This window comes from Talpa occidentalis, unplaced genomic scaffold (assembly GCF_014898055.3).
Source record: "Talpa occidentalis isolate TD23 unplaced genomic scaffold, MPIMG_talOcc4v2.1 talOcc4.17, whole genome shotgun sequence".
NCBI classification, from domain to species: Eukaryota; Metazoa; Chordata; class Mammalia; order Eulipotyphla; family Talpidae; genus Talpa; species Talpa occidentalis.
The window spans coordinates 55,281,066-55,300,517 of NW_023601754.1; the positions used below are offsets into that span (position 1 = coordinate 55,281,066).

Here is a 19,452-nt window from a genome sequence, read left to right on the forward strand (position 1 = left end):
ATGGAGCCAGGAGACCTGGAGGAGGCGCATGGAGCCTAGAGACACGTGAAGAAACTGCTTGTCTTTTGGTCGTGGACTTGTTAGGGGGAAAAGGCAAAAGGCCTTTTCCCCCTAACAGACGGGGTGACACAGATGTGGGTGAGACCCGTGGGGAGGGGACCATGGCAGCTTTTATCTTGATGTTGATTTTGCTCTTTTCCTTCTGGGCTTGTCTGGTTGTTTCTGACCCTTTTCTGTGGGTCCCCACTGGAAGATGCTTTAGACTTGTGGCAGGCTTTGGGGCCTTGCTCTGCGCCATTCCCATATGGATGGACTTTTACCCACGAGGGGGCGGGTCACTTTGGGTGCTTCACTTAGAAACTAGACTCTTTGCCTTTCCTGTGTTGTTTCCTAGTTTTATTAAAGTTCCTTCCCATTAAAGTCTCCTATGTTTTGTGTTGATGCGGCGGATGGCAGAACCCATTTAGAATAGGCAGGTTTGCGGGGCTTGGGCTGCCCCTCTCCCTGTTCTATAACAGATTCAGTGGGAGAAAAAACCGGGGGGACGCGACGGCGCAGGCGGCCGCGGCCGGGCAAGCCCGCCGGCGCCGGGGCCCCGCGGCCGCCGGAAGTGGTCCCTCCCTCTGGCGCTCCGGGTGCCCGGAACGGAATCTCGGCGCGCCCGGAAGTGCCGGGCGGCGGCGCGCCCGGCCCGGGCAGTGCTCGCTCCTGCCGGGGCGCTGCGGCCGCGCCCGCTTCGGGCGTCGCCATGACCAGCGAGCTGGACATCTTCGTGGGGAACACCACCCTCATCGACGAGGACGTGTACCGCCTCTGGCTGGACGGCTACTCCGGTCTGTGGGGCCGCGGGGCCGCGGGCGAGGGGGCGGGGCGGGGCGGGGCGCCCGGGCCGGGGATGCGGGGGGTCGCGGCTCGAACCCCCGAGGGCCGGGGGGTCCGCGGGGCGGGGCCTGACGCTGGCGCCCGCTCCGCAGTGAGCGACGCCGTGGCCCTGCGGGTGCGCTCGGGGATCCTGGAGCAGACGGGCGCCACGGCCGCGGTGCTGCAGAGCGACACCATGGACCACTACCGCACTTTCCACATGCTCGAGCGCCTGCTGCACGCCCCGCCCAAGCTGCTGCACCAGCTCATCTTCCAGATCCCGCCCTCCCGCCAGGCGCTGCTCATCGAGAGGTGCGCACCCCGCGGGGTGGCGGGGACGCGAGCCCGCCGGGCCATATACCCATTTTGCAGGCAGAAGTCGAGGTCCAGGGAGGAAAGGACTTACCCAGGCCATGGGCAGATTGAGAGCAGAAGGGTCAAAGCCAAGTCCGACCAGGACCCCTTTCTCCTTCATGGAGAGTCAGTGGTGCCCTCTGCCGCCACGCAGGTACTACGCCTTTGATGAGGCCTTTGTGCGGGAGGTCCTGGGCAAGAAACTATCCAAAGGCACCAAGAAAGACCTGGACGACATCAGCACCAAAACAGGCATCACCCTCAAGAGCTGCCGGAGACAGGTGCGCCCTGCGTCCCTCACGCCAGCGCAACATCCTAGCTGTGTCGACTCTCGGCTCCAATCCTGTGGCCAGTGCGCTAGCTCCTGCCTCCTTCCCACCTCTGGTGGTGGGTTCATACCCAGTCTCCTCGACCCTCCTTTGGTCCCTTCCAAGCCACCCCCTACTCATTGGTCAGAGTGACCTTTCAGAAACCCAGATGTAACCATAGCTCTACCCTGCTCATCAGCTTTCCTTACTCCCACTGGTTCCTGGCTGGCAACCATGACCACACTCCTTGACCTTGACCTTCAGAATCTCCTGTGATGTGGCCCCCGCCTACCTCTCTAGGTCTATATTACTCCCACCCTGGCTTTCTTTGCTCATGCTGCTGTTGCTGGCTGGGGGTACTGTTCTTAGTCATGTCTACCCCTTAAAATCCAAGGCAAGGGTCATGTCCCACCCCCACAAAGCCCTGTGGTGGTGCCAAGGGGAAGTAACCTTTCTTCTGGCCTTTAGTACCTTTTGCCTTTGTCTCTGGTGAGCTTCCTGCATAGGGCTTAGCCTTCGATCACTTTTTATTCCCCGGGCCTATGCCAAGAGGGTCAGTGTCAGCCCAAGCTTGTGAAGAACTTGAGAGCGTGATACTAAAGTAAAGGTGAATTCAGAGACAGGAGGGAGTCAGCACTTATCTGAGGCAGAAGCTGGTGAATATTTGTTGAATTTTAACAGACATTGATCACTAATAGTTGGAAGGACTAACAGAAGCTAAGTCAGTGTCTGTTGACTGAACTGGTCAGCGGTTGGTGGGGGAGGGATGTTCAACAAGCAGCAAGTCGGGTGAACACACACTGACCAGTCCTCCCCTGACCGCCCTGCAGTTTGACAACTTCAAGCGAGTCTTCAAGGTGGTGGAGGAAATGCGGGGCTCCCTGGTGGATAACATCCAGCAGCACTTCCTCCTCTCTGACCGGCTAGCCAGGTGAGGGCCTGCGCCTGCTCTTCCATCCCCTCCCACCTGACCCCCTGGCTGTGCCAGGGATGGTACTGTCACTTCTGCTCTGGGGTTTCCTTCAAGTCCCAGTCTGGCCATTTGCCAGCAGAGCTGCTGCGAGTGCTGCCATAAATCCACAGCCCAGCCCCTGAGGCGTAAGAACTGCTTAGGAAACGGAGCCTTGACCCCTGTGGTCTCTCCCTGCATCCTGTCAGAGACCTGGGCTGAAAACTTGGCTTTGCACACATGGGGAAGCCTAGAGAGTGGTGACTTGAACCACGTCACACAGTGAACGAGGGCAGAGAGGGGCCAGATGTAGCCCCACTGCGGCAGGTGGGAGCTGCTGCTCGGAAGGCATTTCTAAGCCTGACGGCCCCTCTGCTCTCCACACAGAGACTACGCTGCCATCGTCTTCTTTGCCAACAACCGCTTTGAGACCGGGAAAAAGAAACTGCAGTATCTGAGCTTTGGCGACTTTGCCTTCTGTGCTGAGCTCATGATCCAGAACTGGACCCTTGGCGCCGTCGGTGAGGCCCCCACTGACCCAGGTGCCCGGACCCCTCCCCACCGCACAGGGCTGGGCTCCTGGCCAGTAGTTTCTCCTGCACACGCCCAGTTCCCAGCACCCTTTATTCTTCAGAGCAGCCACCTCTGCTCATAGTCCAGTGTCCCCACACACGCCCTGTGTGTGCAGGAGGCTGGCTTTCTCTGCGACTTGGGGCAAGTCACTCCACCTCACAAACCCCACTTCTTCCTCTGTCTCTGGGGGTGCGAGAAGGCAGTGGGTGAGGAAGGGTCAGGATATCCCCCACCCCGACTCCCTGCATGGACCTCACACAGACTCCCAGGTGGATGACATGGACATGGACTTAGACAAGGAGTTTCTCCAGGACTTGAAGGAGCTCAAGGTGCTAGTGGCTGACAAGGACCTTCTGGACCTGCACAAGAGGTGACTGGGCGGGGGAGGGGGGGTCCCTTGGGGGCTGGGCTTGAAATGGGGGCCCAGGTGGCCCTAGGCTTGACCCTGTCTTCCTGCAGCCTGGTGTGCACTGCCCTCCGGGGAAAGCTCAGCGTCTTCTCTGAGATGGAAGCCAACTTCAAGGTGTGTGGCGCAGTCCGGCCTCTGTCCCCTGGGCGGCCTCAGCCTCCAGTGCACTGTCCACCTGGCACCTCGGCCCCTGCTGGGACTGACCAGCAGGTGGCGCCGCTGCTCCCTCTGCCTGTGACGGGGAGCCAGTTCCTAAATACCGGGAAGTTTCTTTTTTTTTTTTTTAAAGATTTATTTTTATTTCTTTATTCATTTATTCATTCATTCATTCATTCATTCATTTATTTATACATACAAGCACTGGGTAGAGTCAGAAGCGCGGGAGGGTGAGAGAATTCACCAGAGCCAGAGCGGGGAGCAGAGCAGGCAGAAGGACCGAAGTACACTGCTGAGGGGAGCAGTGGGCGGCAGGAAAGGTTTGCTCACCATGTGGGACCCTCCTCCGGTGGCCGGGGAGCAGCCGGGGATCGAACCGGCGCTGTAAAGGCTGTGGGCAGCTTCGCAACCCAGCGCTCAACCGCTGCACCAACCGGGAAGTTTCTTGATTGAGGGAGGTGGATAGATTTGGACAGGGGCCCACCCCTCCCCTGGCCTCTGGGTTCAACCCCCAGCCTGTGGGCAGGAAGCAGAACTCCCAGCTCCCTGCCCTACAGAACCTGTCCCGGGGGCTGGTGAATGTGGCTGCCAAACTGACTCACAATAAGGACGTCAGGGACCTATTCGTGGACCTCGTGGAGAAGGTGAGCTGCCCTGCCTGCCCCCCTGCGGTCCCAGCCTGCCCTGCCGCTGAGTGTGCCACCCCTCTTCCCTTGCGCCCACAGTTCGTGGAACCCTGCCGCTCTGACCATTGGCCATTGAATGACGTGAGACTCTTCTTGAATCAGTATTCGGCCTCCGTCCACTCCCTGGATGGCTTCCGGTGAGATCCCAGGCCTCCTCCGGCCTGGCCTGGCCCTAGCCACCCACCTGCAGGACCCGGCCCTCCTGCAGACTCAGGACCCTGTTCTGCCACCCCTGGGGGAGGGGGCCATGTGACCTAGAGTCCTACTCCACTTCTTAGAAGCTGTGACCCGACCAGCCTCAGTGTCCACATCCATGAGCAGGAGCTAGTTATGTGGACAGCAAGAACATTGTGAGCATTAAATGAGCAGAGGAACGGGGGCCACCTGGCACCGCAGGCCCATTGGCGCCCCTCTTTCCCCCTTGCAGGCACCAGGCCCTCTGGGACCGCTACATGGGCACCCTCCGCGGCTGCCTGCTGCGCCTCTACCATGAGTGAGGCCCCTCCACCGCCCCACCAGGACAATAAAGTTGCCATGACTCGGAGGAGCCTGTGCCCGTGCCTGGGTCCTCGCCGGTGTGAGCGTGGGGGCGTGCGGTGTGCACGCGCATGTCTGAGGGCTTGCGTGGGAGGCTGTGCGCCTCGGCCCCGAAGGGACCAGGATGTGTCAGAGAGTGGTGTCTGCCCGCTCCCTGCCCACCGTTTGCCCGCCTGAAGTTGTGGTCACAGTTTATTCAGCCATAGCGAGGAGAGTGGGTAACAGGCCAAGCCAGGGGTGGGACTGGCAAGCGGGCAGCTGGCACGGCAGGAGAGAGTGGAGGGGCGGCTGGCAGGCTCAGCGAGGGCAGGAGACTGTCTTCTTCTTAGCTGGCTTGCTCACCCGGGCAGTGTATGGGTACTTGGTGATGCCACAGGCGTTAGTCCCTCGCTGTAGCCGGAAATAACCCTGGGAGGTTAAAGGGCATCAGCACCAGAAGGCAGGGAGAGGCCTGCTCTGTCCCCACCCCCATAGATCACCCTCAACTCACCTTTTCACCCCAATTAGTCCCCCAGGAGTTCTTCAGGATCCAGTATGGGGTGGGGCGGGGAGGGCGACGTGAGGACGAGGCTGCTGCTTCCTTCCCAAAACCCACCAGCAGGACAGAGTGGTCCACATGCTGGGGGTCACAGTTGGTGGGTGTGGCCTTGAGCACGCCTTGTTTGTACAGCTGCAGGGTGGGAACGGGGCTGAGTCTGGGCCCTTCTCCCCGCTGTGCCCCCCCACCTGCCCCACCCACACCCACCTGTAATAGCTTCATATTGATGGTCACAGTGATGGGGCCGTGGGTGGCCAGGTACCAGGCGATTTCTAGGGGTGGGAGGTGCTATCAGCCTGCTTGCCCTGGCCCCCCAACCCTCAGCTCCTGGGTGCCTCTCTTCCAGCCCCTTCCAGGCCCCATCTTGGTCTGCAGCCTGGTCTGTGAGCCCTGTCCTCCGCTCCCGCGCCAGCCCGCCTGGGTGTCCACCCTGCTCGCACTCTGCTCGTCGGCTGGCAGCATGATGAAGTCCTGGATCCAGGCCACCTTCTCTCTGTTCTTGTGGTCCCGGCACCTCTGGGGCTCAACGTTCTTCCTGAATGGGTAGCTCCGTTCACTGACTAGGCCACCTGGAAATAAGCAAGAGGAGGGTGAGAATCAGCTCCTGGCACCCCACCCACAGCTGCCGGGAGGCGGGAGGCGGGCTCTCACCTTGGGTGAGGGTGGTTGCAAAGGCGTCCCAGACCCAGCCACCTGAGCAGCCGTCCCTGCATGGGTTACAGTCTAGCAGCTCTGTTGCAACAAGAGAAATGTGGGTGACCAGGCCCTACTCCTGCCCCCCAGGTTCACACCCCCCCGCAACGCTGCCATACGCTGCACAGAGACGTTCATGGGGTGTCGGTTCTTGATGGTCCACAGGGCCTCGATGTTTCCCGCTACTGCCATGGCCCAGCAGCAATTGCAGCTACCCTAGTAAGAAAAGGGGGCAGGATAAGAGGGTGCCACCTTGCCCATTCCTGCCTCCATCCTCTCATGGGGCTGGACCGGGCCAGGGGTTGGGGCAGATACCTGGTCCCTGACAGGGGAGAGGACCCCTGCCTTCCGCCAGTCACAGGAGGGGGGCGCAGGCCGCCCCGACTCTTGAGACCATGCCTTCCTGCTCATGTTGGGGGCTCCTCCAGCTGCCCTCTGATGGAACTGGCCAAACTCCTCCTCTGGGGACACATGGGAGGTCAAAATGGTGACCCCCCCCGCCCCACAGTCTGCCTTTCCCACTCCAGCCGTGCCCGTCCTTGCTCACTTGTCCCCAGAGTACCCGGGACACCGAGACGCCGGGACACTGAGCCCAGAGAGAGGCCGAGCCCCTTGCTGGGGTGCAGCCCCTAGCCCTGTGGCCGGACTGGGGCACGGCCCCCGGTGGTCCTGCCCCACTCTCTGCGCTTGGGGTGAGCGCCAGGGGCCTTGGGGCCTCTGGGCCATGGAAGCTGTGGGTCCGCCTGGCCCCGCCCGGCTGCCAGCGCCCCTGCCTCCCCGCCCCGCCCCAGGCCCCGGGCAGCCCCCAGTACCCGTGAGGTCACTGAACGGAGTCACCCCGAACTCAGCTGTGCCCATGTCCTCCTGCAGCCGCTGCGCCCGGGCCAGGTTGCGAGCAAAGATGTCCAGGCGGCGCGCGTACTCTGCGCCAAAGAGAGGTGACGCCAGGCCGCCGCCCGAGCCCCCCGGGCCTGGCAGTGGCCGCGGCTGGACGTCGTCCTCCCGTACCTGCCCAGGCGAGCGCTGGCTCGGGCGGCCTGTGGAGGCCCCGCTGCGGAGATGGCTTGGGCCCACCAGGGGTTGGGTTTTCCCAGGAGGCAGGAAGTGGGGCGTCAGCCCGGCAGGGGAGAAGCCAGCTCAGGGTCTGAAGGCAGAGTGACTCAGGAGGTGGGAGACCAGCTTCCTGTCGTCTCCTTCCCCCCGGGCCTCACACCTCTGGCCACAGGGAGAGCTGGGGGGGAGCGGAGGGCGCAGGCTGCCCTGCATCCGGTGCACCAGCACTGAAGGCACCCGCAGAGGCGGCCCCCGCGGGGAGCGAGCTCCGCAGGAGTAGGGCCGGCAGCCCCCGTGGACAGGGCGGAGCAGCTCCCCCAGGAGCTGGCCCCGGGGACCCTCGGCCAGGTGGCGGCCCCGCCCCAGCCTGCAGTCACAGCCAAGGGCCGTGGCGGCCCGGGGTCCTCCAAGACGCGATGCCCGTGGCTGCCGCCCCCGCCAGGCTCCTGGCCAAAGGTGACCGAGTCCCTGCTCCCGCAGGCGGGGACCCAGGAGCGCACCCCAGCCCTGCCCTGAGCCCCCTCTCATCAGCTCCTGCGTGCACTTGGGAGGGGTGGAGTGGACAGACGTGGGTACCTGCTGGGGCCCAGTAAGTTCGGTTATGCTGCATCTGGAAGAGCCTGAAGGCCTCTTTCAGCGCCAGAGGCCGGGGCCCGGGGTCCTGGCGAGGAGGACGGGGAGGAGACGGGGACAGGGCAGCTGAGGGGTGACCCTGTGAGCCCCAGGCAGGAGCCCCGCGCCAGCCTGCTCTGTGTCCCTGTGGGAGCCTGGCTTGTCATCCTCCCTCTGGCTCTTCCTCCTCCCTCTGGCCTCCGGGCCTCCCCCGACCCATGAAGGGGGGAGCCCCCTCTCCCACCACCTCCACCACCAGAAGGTGTGGGGAGCAGCCCGGGGGCACTCACCTGGCTTCCGAGGGGGCCCTGCGTGCCTTGGGCCAGGCCGGCCACCCACAGGGGCAGGAGGCAGGAGAAAGGGAGAGTTGGTGACATGGTGCCACAGCCCCACTGACTGCGGGGGGCAGGAAGCCTTGCAGACCAAGCTGGAGGGGCTGGGGGTGGAGCTGGAGAAACCACCAAGTGGAAACCAGACTGGGAGGGGAAGGCAAACCCCTCAGCTCAAGGGCTGCCTCGGGTCTTTGAGCCTTTGCCCCCACGGGGCGCTTTGCCGTCCTGCCCCTTTTTCCTTATTCAGCAGCGGCTCAGCTCACCTTGGTCTGGGCCTTTCTTTTATTTTTTGAAGAAGTATTTATGCATCCAAGAGCTGGGGTGCAGGCCAGCGGTGTGGGGGAGGTGAGAGGGTTCACCAGAGACAGTGGGGAGCGGAGCAGACAGATCTGCTGGGATGGGAGCAGCGGGGAGACAGGAGAGGTCTGCTGCGCCATGTGGGTAGCCCTCTGGCCTGGGATGGTAAGCCCAGGGGCCCCTCTATTTGGAATAAAAGCAATGCTGCCTTGTTCAAATGCAGTAGACAGGGCACACAGGGGGACCTGACCCCTGGGTCTAGACCCCGTGATGGACCCCAAGCTGGTCATGGGCTGTGTGCGGCCTAAGTGTTGGAAGTCTCAGTGTCGGTACCAAAGGGGGTGTCATAGGACTCATCTCTGGTGATGGTGGGGATTACAGAGACTTTTGAGGCATGGGGGCGGTGGGGAAGAGAGACGGGGTATGGAGCTCGGTGACCTTCCTTTTTGATCCTCCTCTTCCCTCCCTCAAATGGGAGCACCATCAGGCCCGGAGATTTTGGCCATTTTTGATCAGTTCTGTACTCCTGGTGTCCAGTGCAGCCGGGCCAGTGGTGGCCACTCAGTAACATTTATTGAAGAATGAATGAACTTGGGCCTCCCTGGTGGCGCAACAGTTGAGCGCTGGGTTGCGAAGCTGCCCGCGGCCTCTGTGGCGCCGGTTCGATCCCCGGCTGCTCCCCGGCCACCGGAGGAGGGTCCCGCATGGTGCGCAGACCTCTCCTGCCGCCCGCTGCTCCCCTCAGCAGTGTACTTCGGTCCTTCTGTCTGCTCTGCTCCCCGCTCTGGCTCTGGTGAATTCTCTCACCCTCCCGCGCTTCTGACTGTACCTAGTACGTGTATGCATAAACAAACAAACAAATACATAAATCTTCTAAAAAAAAAAAGAATGGATGAATTTCCTCATTTGCTTGTCCTGCAACTTCTCACTGGCACCCAGTGAGGGCTGGGCCTTAGACCCAGGGACCTCAGGGGCCTCCTTCTGGGAGGAACACAAGATTTAGTCGGAGAGAGACCCAACCTAGATATAAGCCTTTGGGACCCAGAGAGCAGGGAATGTCGTTATGGTCACAGGCCCCGCACTGCATTCTGGGGAAGCCACTCCAAGCGTCAGGGGTCCTCGTCAGGTCAGGTCCACGCTTGGGCCCCTTGTCATGCTGTTGGGGAAACAGTGTGTCCTGAATGAACTCCACCCACTGATGTTTTATGGACTCCACCCTGATGTCCATGCCGAAGAGATCCCAGGCGCCCAGGACTACAGCTCCCATCATGCCCCGAATCTCGACTTCTTAGAGAGGGATTGCTGGGAACTGAGGATGGAGTGAAGCAGCCACATTTGGTGTAAAACTGAACACTCTGGGGCCTCCCTGGTGGCGCAAGGGGTTAAGTCTCAGCGCTCTGAGGCAGTCTGCAGCCACTGAGGACTGAGTTCTATCCCCAGCCAGGGAGCTACCCACGTGGTGCAGCAGACCTCTCCTGACTCGCCTGCTGCTCCCCTCAGCAGTGGATTTCAGTGTATCCGACTGCTCAGTTCCCCACTCTGTCTCTGGCCTACCTCGCAGCGCCTATGCATGAATAATAAATCTTTGAACAAAACCCTGAATACACGTGGGGCTGAGGGGGCTTGTTTTTGCCTCCCTTCAGCGTGCACTGGGGTCCCAGCTCAGGTAGGGCTATTGGTAGGACGTATTCACAAATGACTCAATCTTAATCTCTCGCTCTCCACTCCCACTTTTCATTTTCCATGTAAAAAAATAAAACATTTTATTAATCTTTTTTTTTTAATTGTAATTGGGAGAGATTTATTTCTTGATGTTGTCATGTATGCTCGCTATTTAGTTCAAGGAAACACTTCTAAGCATAGTTCACTATATGACATAGTGGCAGTAGGTAAATAAAATACAATTTACACAAATTATTTACTTGATTGAAGGCTTTATGGTACATAAAAGGTAGGTTTTTTATAGTTGCTCTCAGTTTTTTTCACACTGACTTCCGTTGTATTTGGGTGTTCTATGACCGAGATTGCTCAGCTGCTGCTGTTGCCATTGGTTTGTTTTCTTTCAGGATCAAGGTGGGTACTTTCATATAAAATCTTATTTTTAATTCCTTCTCTGGCAATTCTTTCCTGGATTCTTCGTTTTGCATAGTTATACCTACAATGGAACCAGCATCCTAAAATCACTAAGGAAAATCCTCCTACTCCAACATCACATGATCTTCTAATTTTACTAGTTAACAAAAAATGTCCCAGGCCAGCCACAACAGATCCTAATGAACCATATAATATCGATTCCCGGGCACAGGGGATGTTTTCAACATCTAAAATTCCTAGAAGTCTAAAGGGCTTTCCCTTCCCGGGTTTGCCCAGCTCCTGCTCGGCGGCTTTGGGGCACCAACCTTTTTTTTTTTTTTTTTTAAGATTTATTTATTTATTTACGCAAGCACTGGGTACAGTCAGAAGCGCGGGAGGGTGAGAGAATTCACCAGAGCCAGAGCAGGGAGCAGCACAGGCAGACTGATGAAACACACTGCTGAGGGGAGCAGCAGGCGGCAGGAGAGGTCTGCGCGCCATGTGGGACCCTCGCTGGTGGCCGGGGATCGAACCGGTGATGCAGAGGCTGTGCCACCAGGGGAGGCCCCTTATTAACCCTTCTATGTGTGCCTACACTTGGGTTTTGTTCTGAAAAAATATTTTTTAAAGATTTATATATGTATACAAAAACTGGGGGGCCTCCTTGGTGGAGCAAGGGGTGAAGTTGCAGAGCTAAGAAGCTATCCGCAGCCACGGCTGCCTGCTGCGCCTCGACCATGAGTGAGGCCCCTCCACTGCCCCGCTGGACAAAAAAGTTGCCATGACTCGGAGGAGCCTGTGCCCGTGCCTGGGTCCTCGCCGGTCTGTGCGTGGGGGCGTGCGGTGTGCGCGCGCGTGTCTGAGGGCTTGCGTGGGAGGCTGTGCGCCTCGGCCCCGAAGGGACCAGGATGTGTCAGAGAGTGGTGTCTGCCCGCTCCCTGCCCACCGTTTGCCCGCCTGAAGTTGTGGTCACAGTTTATTCAGCCATAGCGAGGAGAGTGGGTAACAGGCCAAGCCAGGGGTGGGACTGGCAAGCGGGCAGCTGGCCGGCAGGAGAGAGTGGAGGGGCGGCTGGCAGGCTCAGCGAGGGCAGGAGACTGTCTTCTTCTTTGCTGGCTTGCTCACCCGGGCAGTGAATGGGTACTTGGTGATGCCACAGGCGTTAGTCCCTCGCTGTAGCCGGAAATAACCCTGGGAGGTTAAAGGGCATCAGCACCAGAAGGCAGGGAGAGGCCTGCTCTGTCCCCACCCCCATAGATCACCCTCAACTCACCTTTTCACCCCACTTAGTCCCCCAGGAGTTCTTCAGGATCCAGTATGGGGTGGCACGGGCAGGACGACGTGAGGATGAGGCTGCCACTTCCATCCCAAAACCCACCAGCAGGACAGAGTGGTCCACATGCTGGGGGTCACAGTTGGCGGGTGTGGCCTTGAGCACGCCTTGTTTGTACAGCTGCAGGGTGGGGACAGGGCTGAGTCTGGACCCTTCTCCCCTCTGTACCACTCCCCTACCCCCCACCCACACTCACCTGTAATAGCTTCTTATTGATGGTCACAGTGATGGGGCCGTACGTGGCCAGGTACTTGGCGATTTCTAGGGGTGGAAGGTGCTATCAGCCTGCTTGCCCTGGCCCCCCAACCCTCCGCTCCTGGGTGCCTCTCTTCCAGCCCCTCCCAGGCCCCATCTCGGTCTGCAGCCTGGTCTGTGAGCCCTGTCCTCCGCTCCCGCGCCGGCCCGCCTGGGTGTCCACCCTGCTCGCACCCTGCTCGTCATGTGACAGCATGATGAAGTCCTGGATCCAGGCCACCTTCTTACTATTCCTGTGGGCCTGGCATGTCTTGGGCTCGACGTTCCCCTTGAATGGGTAGTCCTGTTCACTGACCAGGCCACCTGGGAATAAAGGAGAGGAGGGTGAGACTCAGCTCCTGACACCGCACCTGCAGCTGCCCGGGAGGCCGGAGGCAGGCACTCACTGGTGTTAAGGGAGGTTTCAAAGGCGTCCCAGACCCAGCCGGCTGAGCAGCCGTCCCTGTCCCTGCATCGGTCACAGTCCAGCAGCTCTGTTGCAAGAAGGGAAATGTGGGTGACCACACCCTACCCTGGCCCCCAGGTTCACCCTCCCCATCCTTGCCATACGCTGCACAGAGACTTCTACAGACTCTCGGTACTCGATGGCCCACAGGGCTTCTATGTTTCCTGCTGCTGCCATGGCCCAGCCACATCTGCAGGTACCCTAGAGGGTAAGGGGGGCAGGATAAGAGGGTGCCACCTTGCCCATTCCTGCCTCCATCCTCCCATGGGGCTGTACCAGGCCAGGGGTTGGGGCAGATACCTGGTCCCTGACAGAGAAGTCTCTGTGCTTCCGCCAGTCACAGGAGGGGGGCGCAGGCCGCCCCGACTCTTGAGACCATGCCTTCCTGCTCATGTTGGGGGCTCCTCCAGCTGCCCTCTGATGGAACTGGCCAAACTCCTCCTCTGGGGACACATGGGAGGTCAAAATGGTGACCCCCCCCGCCCCACAGTCTGCCTTTCCCACTCCAGCCGTGCCCGTCCTTGCTCACTTGTCCCCAGAGTACCCGGGACACCGAGACGCCGGGACACTGAGCCCAGAGAGAGGCCGAGCCCCTTGCTGGGGTGCAGCCCCTAGCCCTGTGGCCGGACTGGGGCACGGCCCCCGGTGGTCCTGCCCCACTCTCTGCGCTTGGGGTGAGCGCCAGGGGCCTTGGGGCCTCTGGGCCATGGAAGCTGTGGGTCCGCCTGGCCCCGCCCGGCTGCCAGCGCCCCTGCCTCCCCGCCCCGCCCCAGGCCCCGGGCAGCCCCCAGTACCCGTGAGGTCACTGAACGGAGTCACCCCGAACTCAGCTGTGCCCATGTCCTCCTGCAGCCGCTGCGCCCGGGCCAGGTTGCGAGCAAAGATGTCCAGGCGGCGCGCGTACTCTGCGCCAAAGAGAGGTGACGCCAGGCCGCCGCCCGAGCCCCCCGGGCCTGGCAGTGGCCGCGGCTGGACGTCGTCCTCCCGCACCTGCCCAGGCGAGCGCTGGCTCGGGCGGCCTGTGGAGGCCCCGCTGCGGAGATGGCTTGGGCCCACCAGGGGTTGGGTTTTCCCAGGAGGCAGGAAGTGGGGCGTCAGCCCGGCAGGGGAGAAGCCAGCTCAGGGTCTGAAGGCAGAGTGACTCAGGAGGTGGGAGACCAGCTTCCTGTCGTCTCCTTCCCCCCCGGGCCTCACACCTCTGGCCACAGGGAGAGCTGGGGGGGAGCGGAGGGCGCAGGCTGCCCTGCATCCGGTGCACCAGCACCTGCACTGAAGGCACCCGCAGAGGCGGCCCCCGCGGGGAGCGAGCTCCGCAGGAGTAGGGCCGGCAGCCCCCGTGGACAGGGCGGAGCAGCTCCCCCAGGAGCTGGCCCCGGGGACCCTCGGCCAGGTGGCGGCCCCGCCCCAGCCTGCAGTCACAGCCAAGGGCCGTGGCGGCCCGGGGTCCTCCAAGACGCGATGCCCGTGGCTGCCGCCCCCGCCAGGCTCCTGGCCAAAGGTGACCGAGTCCCTGCTCCCGCAGGCGGGGGCCCAGGAGCGCACCCCAGCCCTGCCCTGAGCCCCCTCTCATCAGCTCCTGCGCGCACTTGGGAGGGGTGGAGTGGACAGACGCGGGTACCTGCTGGGGCCCAGTAAGTTCGGTTATGCTGGATCTGGAAGAGCCTGAAGGCCTCTTTCAGCACCAGAGGCCGGGGCCCGGGGTCCTGGCGAGGAGGACGGGGAGGAGAGGGGGACAGGGCAGCTGAGGGGTGACCCTGTGAGCCCCAGGCAGGAGCCCCGCGCCAGCCTGCTCTGTGTCCCTGCGGGAGCCTGGCTTGTCATCCTCCCTCTGGCCTCCGGGCCTCCCCCAACCCATGAAGGGGGGAGCCCCCACTCCCACCACCTCCACCACAGAGGGTGTGGGGAGCAGCCCGGGGGCACTCACCTGGCTTCCGAGGGGGCCCTGCGTGCCTTGGGCCAGGCCGGCTACCCACAGGGGCAGGAGGCAGGAGAAAGGGAGAGTTGGTGACATGGTGCCACAGCCCCACTGACTGCGGGGGGCAGGAAGCCTTGCAGACCAAGCTGGAGGGGCTGGGGGTGGAGCTGGAGAAACCACCAAGTGGAAACCAGACTGGGAGGGGAAGGCAAACCCCTCAGCTCAAGGGCTGCCTCGGGTCTTTGAGCCTTTGCCCCCACGGGGCGCTTTGCCGTCCTGCCCCTTTTTCCTTATTCAGCAGCGGCTCAGCTCACCTTGGTCTGGGCCTTTCTTTTATTTTTTGAAGAAGTATTTATGCATCCAAGAGCTGGGGTGCAGGCCAGCGGTGAAGGGGAGGTGAGAGGGTTCACCAGAGACAGTGGGGAGCGGAGCAGACAGATCTGCTGGGATGGGAGCAGCGGGGAGACAGGAGAGGTCTGCTGCGCCATGTGGATAGCCCTCTGGCCTGGGACAGGGCACACAGGGGGACCTGACCCTGGGTCTAGACCCCAGTGATGGACCCCAAGCTGGTCGTGGGCTGTGTGTGGCCTAAGTGTCAGTGTTCAGAGTTGGAGGTCTCAGTGTAGGCCCCCAAGGGGTTGTCATTGTACACACATCTGGTGATGGTGGGGATTACAGACTTTTGAGGCTGGGAGGGGGTGGGGAAGAGAGTTGGGGGTGGAGCTGGGTGACCTTCCTTTTTCATCCTCCTCTTCCCTCCCTTGAATGGGAGCACCATGAGGCCCAGAGATTTTGGCCATTTTTTTTAAAAGGATTTATTTATTTATGCATAAAAGAGCTGGGGTACAGGAGAGAGGTGTGGGGGGTGAGAGGATTCACCAGAGACAGAGCGGGGAACAGAACAGGCAGACTGACTGAAATACACTGCTGAGGGGAGCAGCGGTCGAGGCAGGAGAGGTCTGCTGTGCCATGTGGGTTTCTCCCTGACTGGCCAGGGATCAAACTCATGCTGGAGAGGCTGTTGATTGCGTCACAGTGTGGTGCTTAGCCCCTTGTACCACCAGGGAGGCCCAGATTTTGGCCATTTTTTTTTTTTTTAACAGTTTTTTTTTTTTTTTTTTTTAAGATTTATTTATTTATTTATACATGCACTGGGTACAGTCAGAAGCGCGGGAGGGTGAGAGAATTCACCAGAGCCAGAGCAGGGAGCAGAGCAGGCAGAAGGACCGAAGTGCACTGCTGAGGGGAGCAGCGGGCCGCAGGAGAGGTCTGTGCGCCATGTGGGACCCTCCTCTGGTGGCCGGGGAGCAGCCGGGGATCGAACCGGCGCTGCAGAGGCTGTGGGCAGCTTCGCAACCCAGTGCTCAACCGCTGCGCCACCGGGGAGGCCCCAGATTTTGGCCATTTTTGATCAGCGCTGTGATCCTGGTGTCCAGCACAGCCCAGCCACTCAGTAAACATTTGCTGAAGAATGGATGAACTTCCTCATTTGCTCGTCCTGCAACTTCTCACTGGCACCCAGTGAGGGCTGGGCCTTAGACCCAGGGACCTCAGGGGCCTCCTTCTGGGAGGAACACAAGATTTAGTCGGAGAGAGACCCAACCTGGATATAAGCCTTTGGGACCCAGAGAGCAGGGAATGTCGTTATGGTCACAGGCCCCGCACTGCATTCTGGGGAAGCCACTCCAAGCGTCAGGGGTCCTCGTCAGGTCAGGTCCACGCTTGGGCCCCTTGTCATGCTGTTGGGGAAACAGTGTGTCCTGAATGAACTCCACCCACTGATGTTTTATGGACTCCACCCTGATGTCCATGCCGAAGAGATCCCAGGCGCCCAGGACTACAGCTCCCATCATGCCATGAATCTTTTTTTTTATTTATTAAGATTTTTTATTTATTTATACAAGAACTGGGGTATAGGTCAGAGGCACGGGTGGGTGAGAGAATTCACCAGAGAGAGCGGGGATCAGAATAGGCAGACAGACCGAAGATACTGCCGAGGGGAACAGCAGGCGAGGCAGGAGAGGTCTGCTGTGCCATGTGGGTAGCTCCCTGGCTGGCCGGGAATCAAACCCTGCTGCAGAGGCTGAGGACAGCTTCACAGTGAGGCACTCAACCTGCTGCGCCACCGGGGCGGCCCCATGCCATCTTGACTTCTTAAAGGGGGATTGCTGGAAACTAAGGGTGGAGTTAAACAGTCACATTTGGTATAAAACAGAAGATACTGGGGCCTCCCTGGTGGCACAAGGGGTTAAGTCTCAGCACTATGAAGCTGTCTGCAACCACTCATAGGGCACAAGTTGAATCCCTGGCCAGGGAACTGACATGGCACAGCAGACCTTCCTGTCTTTCGCTGCTCTCCCCAACAGTGTATTTCAGTCAATCTGCTTGTTCTGTTCCCCACTGTGTCTCTCATCCCCCACTCTGCACCTCTGGCCTGCACCCCAGCTCTTGTATGCATAAATAAATAAATCTTTTTTAAAAAAACCAACAACTGGGGTCTAGGCCAGAGGTGTTTGAGGGGTTTGGTGGGGAAGAGGATTCACCAGAGAGCGAGGAGCAGAACAAGCAGGTCTACTGAGATCCACTGCCAAGGGGCGCAGTGAGCGAGACAGGAGAGGTCTGCTGCGCCATGTGGGTTGCTCCCTGGTAAGGGGTGCACTCAGGCTGGGGTGGTGAGAGCACTGAGACTTAGCCCCTAGGCCTGTAGGGCGGCACTGGAACAGTGAGCTCTCCTTGATCATCAAGAACTATTTTAATTTTTAAGAATAATAGCTTTCTCAAGAGGTAATCACATACCAGGGCCTCCCTCGTGGCGCAGGGGTTAAGACGCAACCTATGAAGTAATCTGCAGCCATTGCAGCAGGAGTTTGATTCCCGGCTGGCCAGGGAGAACCCCACATGGGGCAGCAGACCTCTCCTGACTCGCCCGCTGCTCCCCTCAGTAGTGTACTACGGTCATTCTGCCTGTTTTGTTCCCCGTTCTGTCTCTGGTGAATCCTCTCTCCCCCTGCATATCTGGCCTCTACACCGATTCTTGTATAAAAATAAATAAATCTTTAAAAAAAGATATAATCACGTAGCATAAAATTCACCCTTTTAAAAAGCACTAGTCAGTGGTTGTTACTGTGCTTGCCTGACATATGTGCCAGGCAACTATGTTTATTTCAGAGCATTTTCAAGATGTATCCCAGCAGCGCTCCGTGCCTGTTCTGGCTGAACAAGGGTCGCTTGTGTCACCACGTGTTGTTATTCCTCCATCACTGATGAATCCCGTTGCTATGAACATTATGTACCGATTTTTTGTGTGATGTTTTCAGTTCTCCTGGGCCTCCACCTAGGAGTGAACTTGCTGTATCACGTGGGAACATTTTGAGGACCTGCCAGACTGCTGCTTCCCTCGGTGGCTCTTCCACCTTCCATTCCCAGCCGCAGCGTGAGAGCCCCAACCTCTCACCACCCCAGCCTGGTGCACCCCTCACCAGGGGCTACCCACACGGCGCAGCAGACTCTCCCGCCTCGCTCACTGCTCCCCTCAGCAGTGGATTGCAGTGGCCCTGCTTGCTCTGCTCCTCGCTCTCGGGTGAATCCTCTCCCCCACCTCCCCACACCACGTCCTCGCCAACACTTATTTTTTTTTTTTTTTTTTTAGAGGCATGTTTTATTTATTTATTTATTTATTTGTTCGTTTGTTCATGCACTGGGTACAGTCAGAAGCGCGGGAGGGCGAGAGAATTCACCGGAGCCAGAGCGGGGAGCAGAGCAGGCAGAAGGACCGAAGTACACTGCTGAGGGGAGCAGCAGGCGGCAGGAGAGGTCTGTGCGCCATGTGGGACCCTCCTCCGGTGGCCGGGGAGCAGCCGGGAATCGAACCGGCGCCGCAGAGGCAGCGGGCAGCCTCGCAACCCAGCGCTCAACCGCTGCGCCACCGGGGAGGCCCCTCGCCAACACTTAATTAACTTTTATTTAAGACCTATTAATTTTAGCCTCCTCTCCCACGCAGCTGCGAAGACGCTGGACCCGGAGGGGGGCACTTTCCTGGCCACCCTGAACCAGAGGGCGCACCTCAGGATCCAGCCGCACCTCCGCTCCTCCAGGGGTCTCTCGGGCGACCGCGAGGAGAAGCTGCTGGGGAGGGAAGGGAGGACTTGGCAGCCCCCCCGCGCCACCTACCCCGCAGGCGGGGATCCCTGGACACGCGGCCCTTTCCCGTCTGGCCCCGCCCCGAGACGTGGGCCGCGCGGCCGCCCCTTCCTGGGAGCCGGGGCCCAGACCCCGCCCCCGAGGGCTCGCCCTCCGCGGGGGGGGGCGGGAACCCTGGGGGGCGGGGCGGGGGGGGAGCCGAAGGCGCTGGCGGGACCCTGGCGCCCCGCGGGCCTCTCAGGGGCTTCCATTCATTCCGGGCCAGAAGGAAACTCGCCGACCCGGCTGTCATCCCCTGGTGGCGGCGGGCGGGGCGGGGGCTGTCCTGGGGGAGGGGGCGGCGGGGAAGGGGCGGGCTGGGGCTGCTCCCTGAGCGAGGCGGGTTCGAGAGCCCTGGAGGGAGGTTTGGGGTGCCGGCGGCTGTCCGCGGACGGCCCGGAGTAGCATGCCCGAAGGTTGCGGGGCGGCCCGGGCGATGCCGGGAATGACATTTCTGGGCGACGCGGTGGGATTCCCGGGGGCCCGGGGTTCAGACGTGACTGTGCCAGACGGAAGTCCGGGGGCTTGAGCTAGGGAGGGTCCAGGTCCGGGGCGACTTTCCAGGGTGCGTAAAGCGAGGGCCCGGGACTCCCCGACGCGTCCGGGGACCTGGCGACGGGCGAGTGTCCAGGACGCGGCGCCGGGGGACCCTGGCCCGGCGCCGGGAGGCGGCTCCGGCGGCGCCGCGGGGGACCGGGCGGGGGCCTGCGGCCGGCCGGAGGCGGAGAAGCGGGGGGTCGGGGTCCCTCCCCCCTGGCGCGGGCTCAGGAATCCGCCGCGGGGCGGGCGGAGGCGCCGGGGTGGGCCGCGCGGCGGGCGGGGGGCGCTTCCTGGGGCCGCGCGTCCAGGGAGCTGCGCCGCGCCGGGCCGGGCCGTCTGCCGCGGGCACTGCCG

At 60.8% G+C, this 19,452-nt stretch overlaps 4 protein-coding genes across 5 annotated transcripts; 1 reads left to right on the forward strand and 3 right to left on the reverse strand.

Annotated features, from left to right (window-relative positions):
- Nucleotides 1-685: 685 nt before the first annotated feature.
- Nucleotides 686-4,834, forward strand: FIBP (FGF1 intracellular binding protein). 2 transcript variants are annotated; one of them, XM_037517548.2, is made up of 10 exons: nt 686-833; nt 975-1,173; nt 1,370-1,496; nt 2,354-2,454; nt 2,860-2,993; nt 3,307-3,415; nt 3,505-3,568; nt 4,168-4,254; nt 4,336-4,433; nt 4,724-4,834. In XM_037517548.2, exons 1-10 carry the CDS (start codon nt 749-751, stop codon nt 4,791-4,793), a joined length of 1,074 nt encoding a protein of 357 aa, XP_037373445.1. In that variant the 5' UTR covers nt 686-748; the 3' UTR covers nt 4,794-4,834. The 2 variants fall into 2 exon arrangements, with proteins under 2 accessions (XP_037373445.1, XP_037373444.1); XM_037517547.2 differs by having other exon boundaries at nt 691-833; nt 2,860-3,014.
- A 79-nt stretch (nt 4,835-4,913) lies between these two features.
- Nucleotides 4,914-8,106, reverse strand: CTSW (cathepsin W). The gene is made up of 10 exons (XM_037517550.1): nt 8,020-8,106; nt 7,694-7,778; nt 6,877-6,987; nt 6,380-6,525; nt 6,184-6,280; nt 6,023-6,103; nt 5,812-5,940; nt 5,579-5,643; nt 5,324-5,503; nt 4,914-5,241 (listed from the first exon to the last, which is right to left on the reverse strand). Exons 1-10 carry the CDS (start codon nt 8,104-8,106, stop codon nt 5,131-5,133), a joined length of 1,092 nt encoding a protein of 363 aa, XP_037373447.1. The 3' UTR covers nt 4,914-5,130.
- A 2,088-nt stretch (nt 8,107-10,194) lies between these two features.
- On the reverse strand, nt 10,195-11,170 carry LOC119248813 (cytochrome c oxidase assembly protein COX20, mitochondrial-like). The gene is made up of 2 exons (XM_037515691.2): nt 11,153-11,170; nt 10,195-10,731 (listed from the first exon to the last, which is right to left on the reverse strand). Exons 1-2 carry the CDS (start codon nt 11,168-11,170, stop codon nt 10,387-10,389), a joined length of 363 nt encoding a protein of 120 aa, XP_037371588.1. The 3' UTR covers nt 10,195-10,386.
- Nucleotides 11,166-14,475, reverse strand: LOC119249960 (cathepsin W-like). The gene is made up of 10 exons (XM_037517549.2): nt 14,389-14,475; nt 14,083-14,167; nt 13,259-13,369; nt 12,765-12,907; nt 12,569-12,665; nt 12,406-12,492; nt 12,194-12,322; nt 11,961-12,025; nt 11,705-11,884; nt 11,166-11,622 (listed from the first exon to the last, which is right to left on the reverse strand). The coding sequence occupies exons 1-10, from the start codon at nt 14,473-14,475 to the stop codon at nt 11,512-11,514; spliced, it is 1,095 nt and encodes a 364-aa protein (XP_037373446.1). The 3' UTR covers nt 11,166-11,511.
- Between the last annotated feature and the right edge of the window lie 4,977 nt (nt 14,476-19,452).

Excerpts from the sequence above, each read along its gene's own strand:
- CTSW (XM_037517550.1), bottom strand. The coding sequence starts at position 8,106 with ATGTCACCAACTCTCCCTTTCTCCTGCCTCCTGCCCCTGTGGGTGGCC. Across the intron at positions 6,988-7,693 it reads AACTTACTGGGCCCCAGCAG|AGTACGCGCGCCGCCTGGAC; the intron begins GTACCCACGTCT and ends TCTTTGGCGCAG. Across the intron at positions 5,644-5,811 it reads GCTGCCAGCCGACGAGCAGA|AAATCGCCTGGTACCTGGCC; the intron begins GTGCGAGCAGGG and ends TCCCACCCCTAG.
- LOC119249960 (XM_037517549.2), bottom strand. The coding sequence starts at position 14,475 with ATGTCACCAACTCTCCCTTTCTCCTGCCTCCTGCCCCTGTGGGTAGCC. Across the intron at positions 14,168-14,388 it reads AGGGCCCCCTCGGAAGCCAG|GACCCCGGGCCCCGGCCTCT; the intron begins GTGAGTGCCCCC and ends CCTCCTCGCCAG. Across the intron at positions 13,370-14,082 it reads AACTTACTGGGCCCCAGCAG|AGTACGCGCGCCGCCTGGAC; the intron begins GTACCCGCGTCT and ends TCTTTGGCGCAG.
- FIBP (XM_037517547.2), top strand. The coding sequence starts at position 749 with ATGACCAGCGAGCTGGACATCTTCGTGGGGAACACCACCCTCATCGAC. Across the intron at positions 1,174-1,369 it reads CAGGCGCTGCTCATCGAGAG|GTACTACGCCTTTGATGAGG; the intron begins GTGCGCACCCCG and ends GCCGCCACGCAG. Across the intron at positions 4,434-4,723 it reads CACTCCCTGGATGGCTTCCG|GCACCAGGCCCTCTGGGACC; the intron begins GTGAGATCCCAG and ends TCCCCCTTGCAG.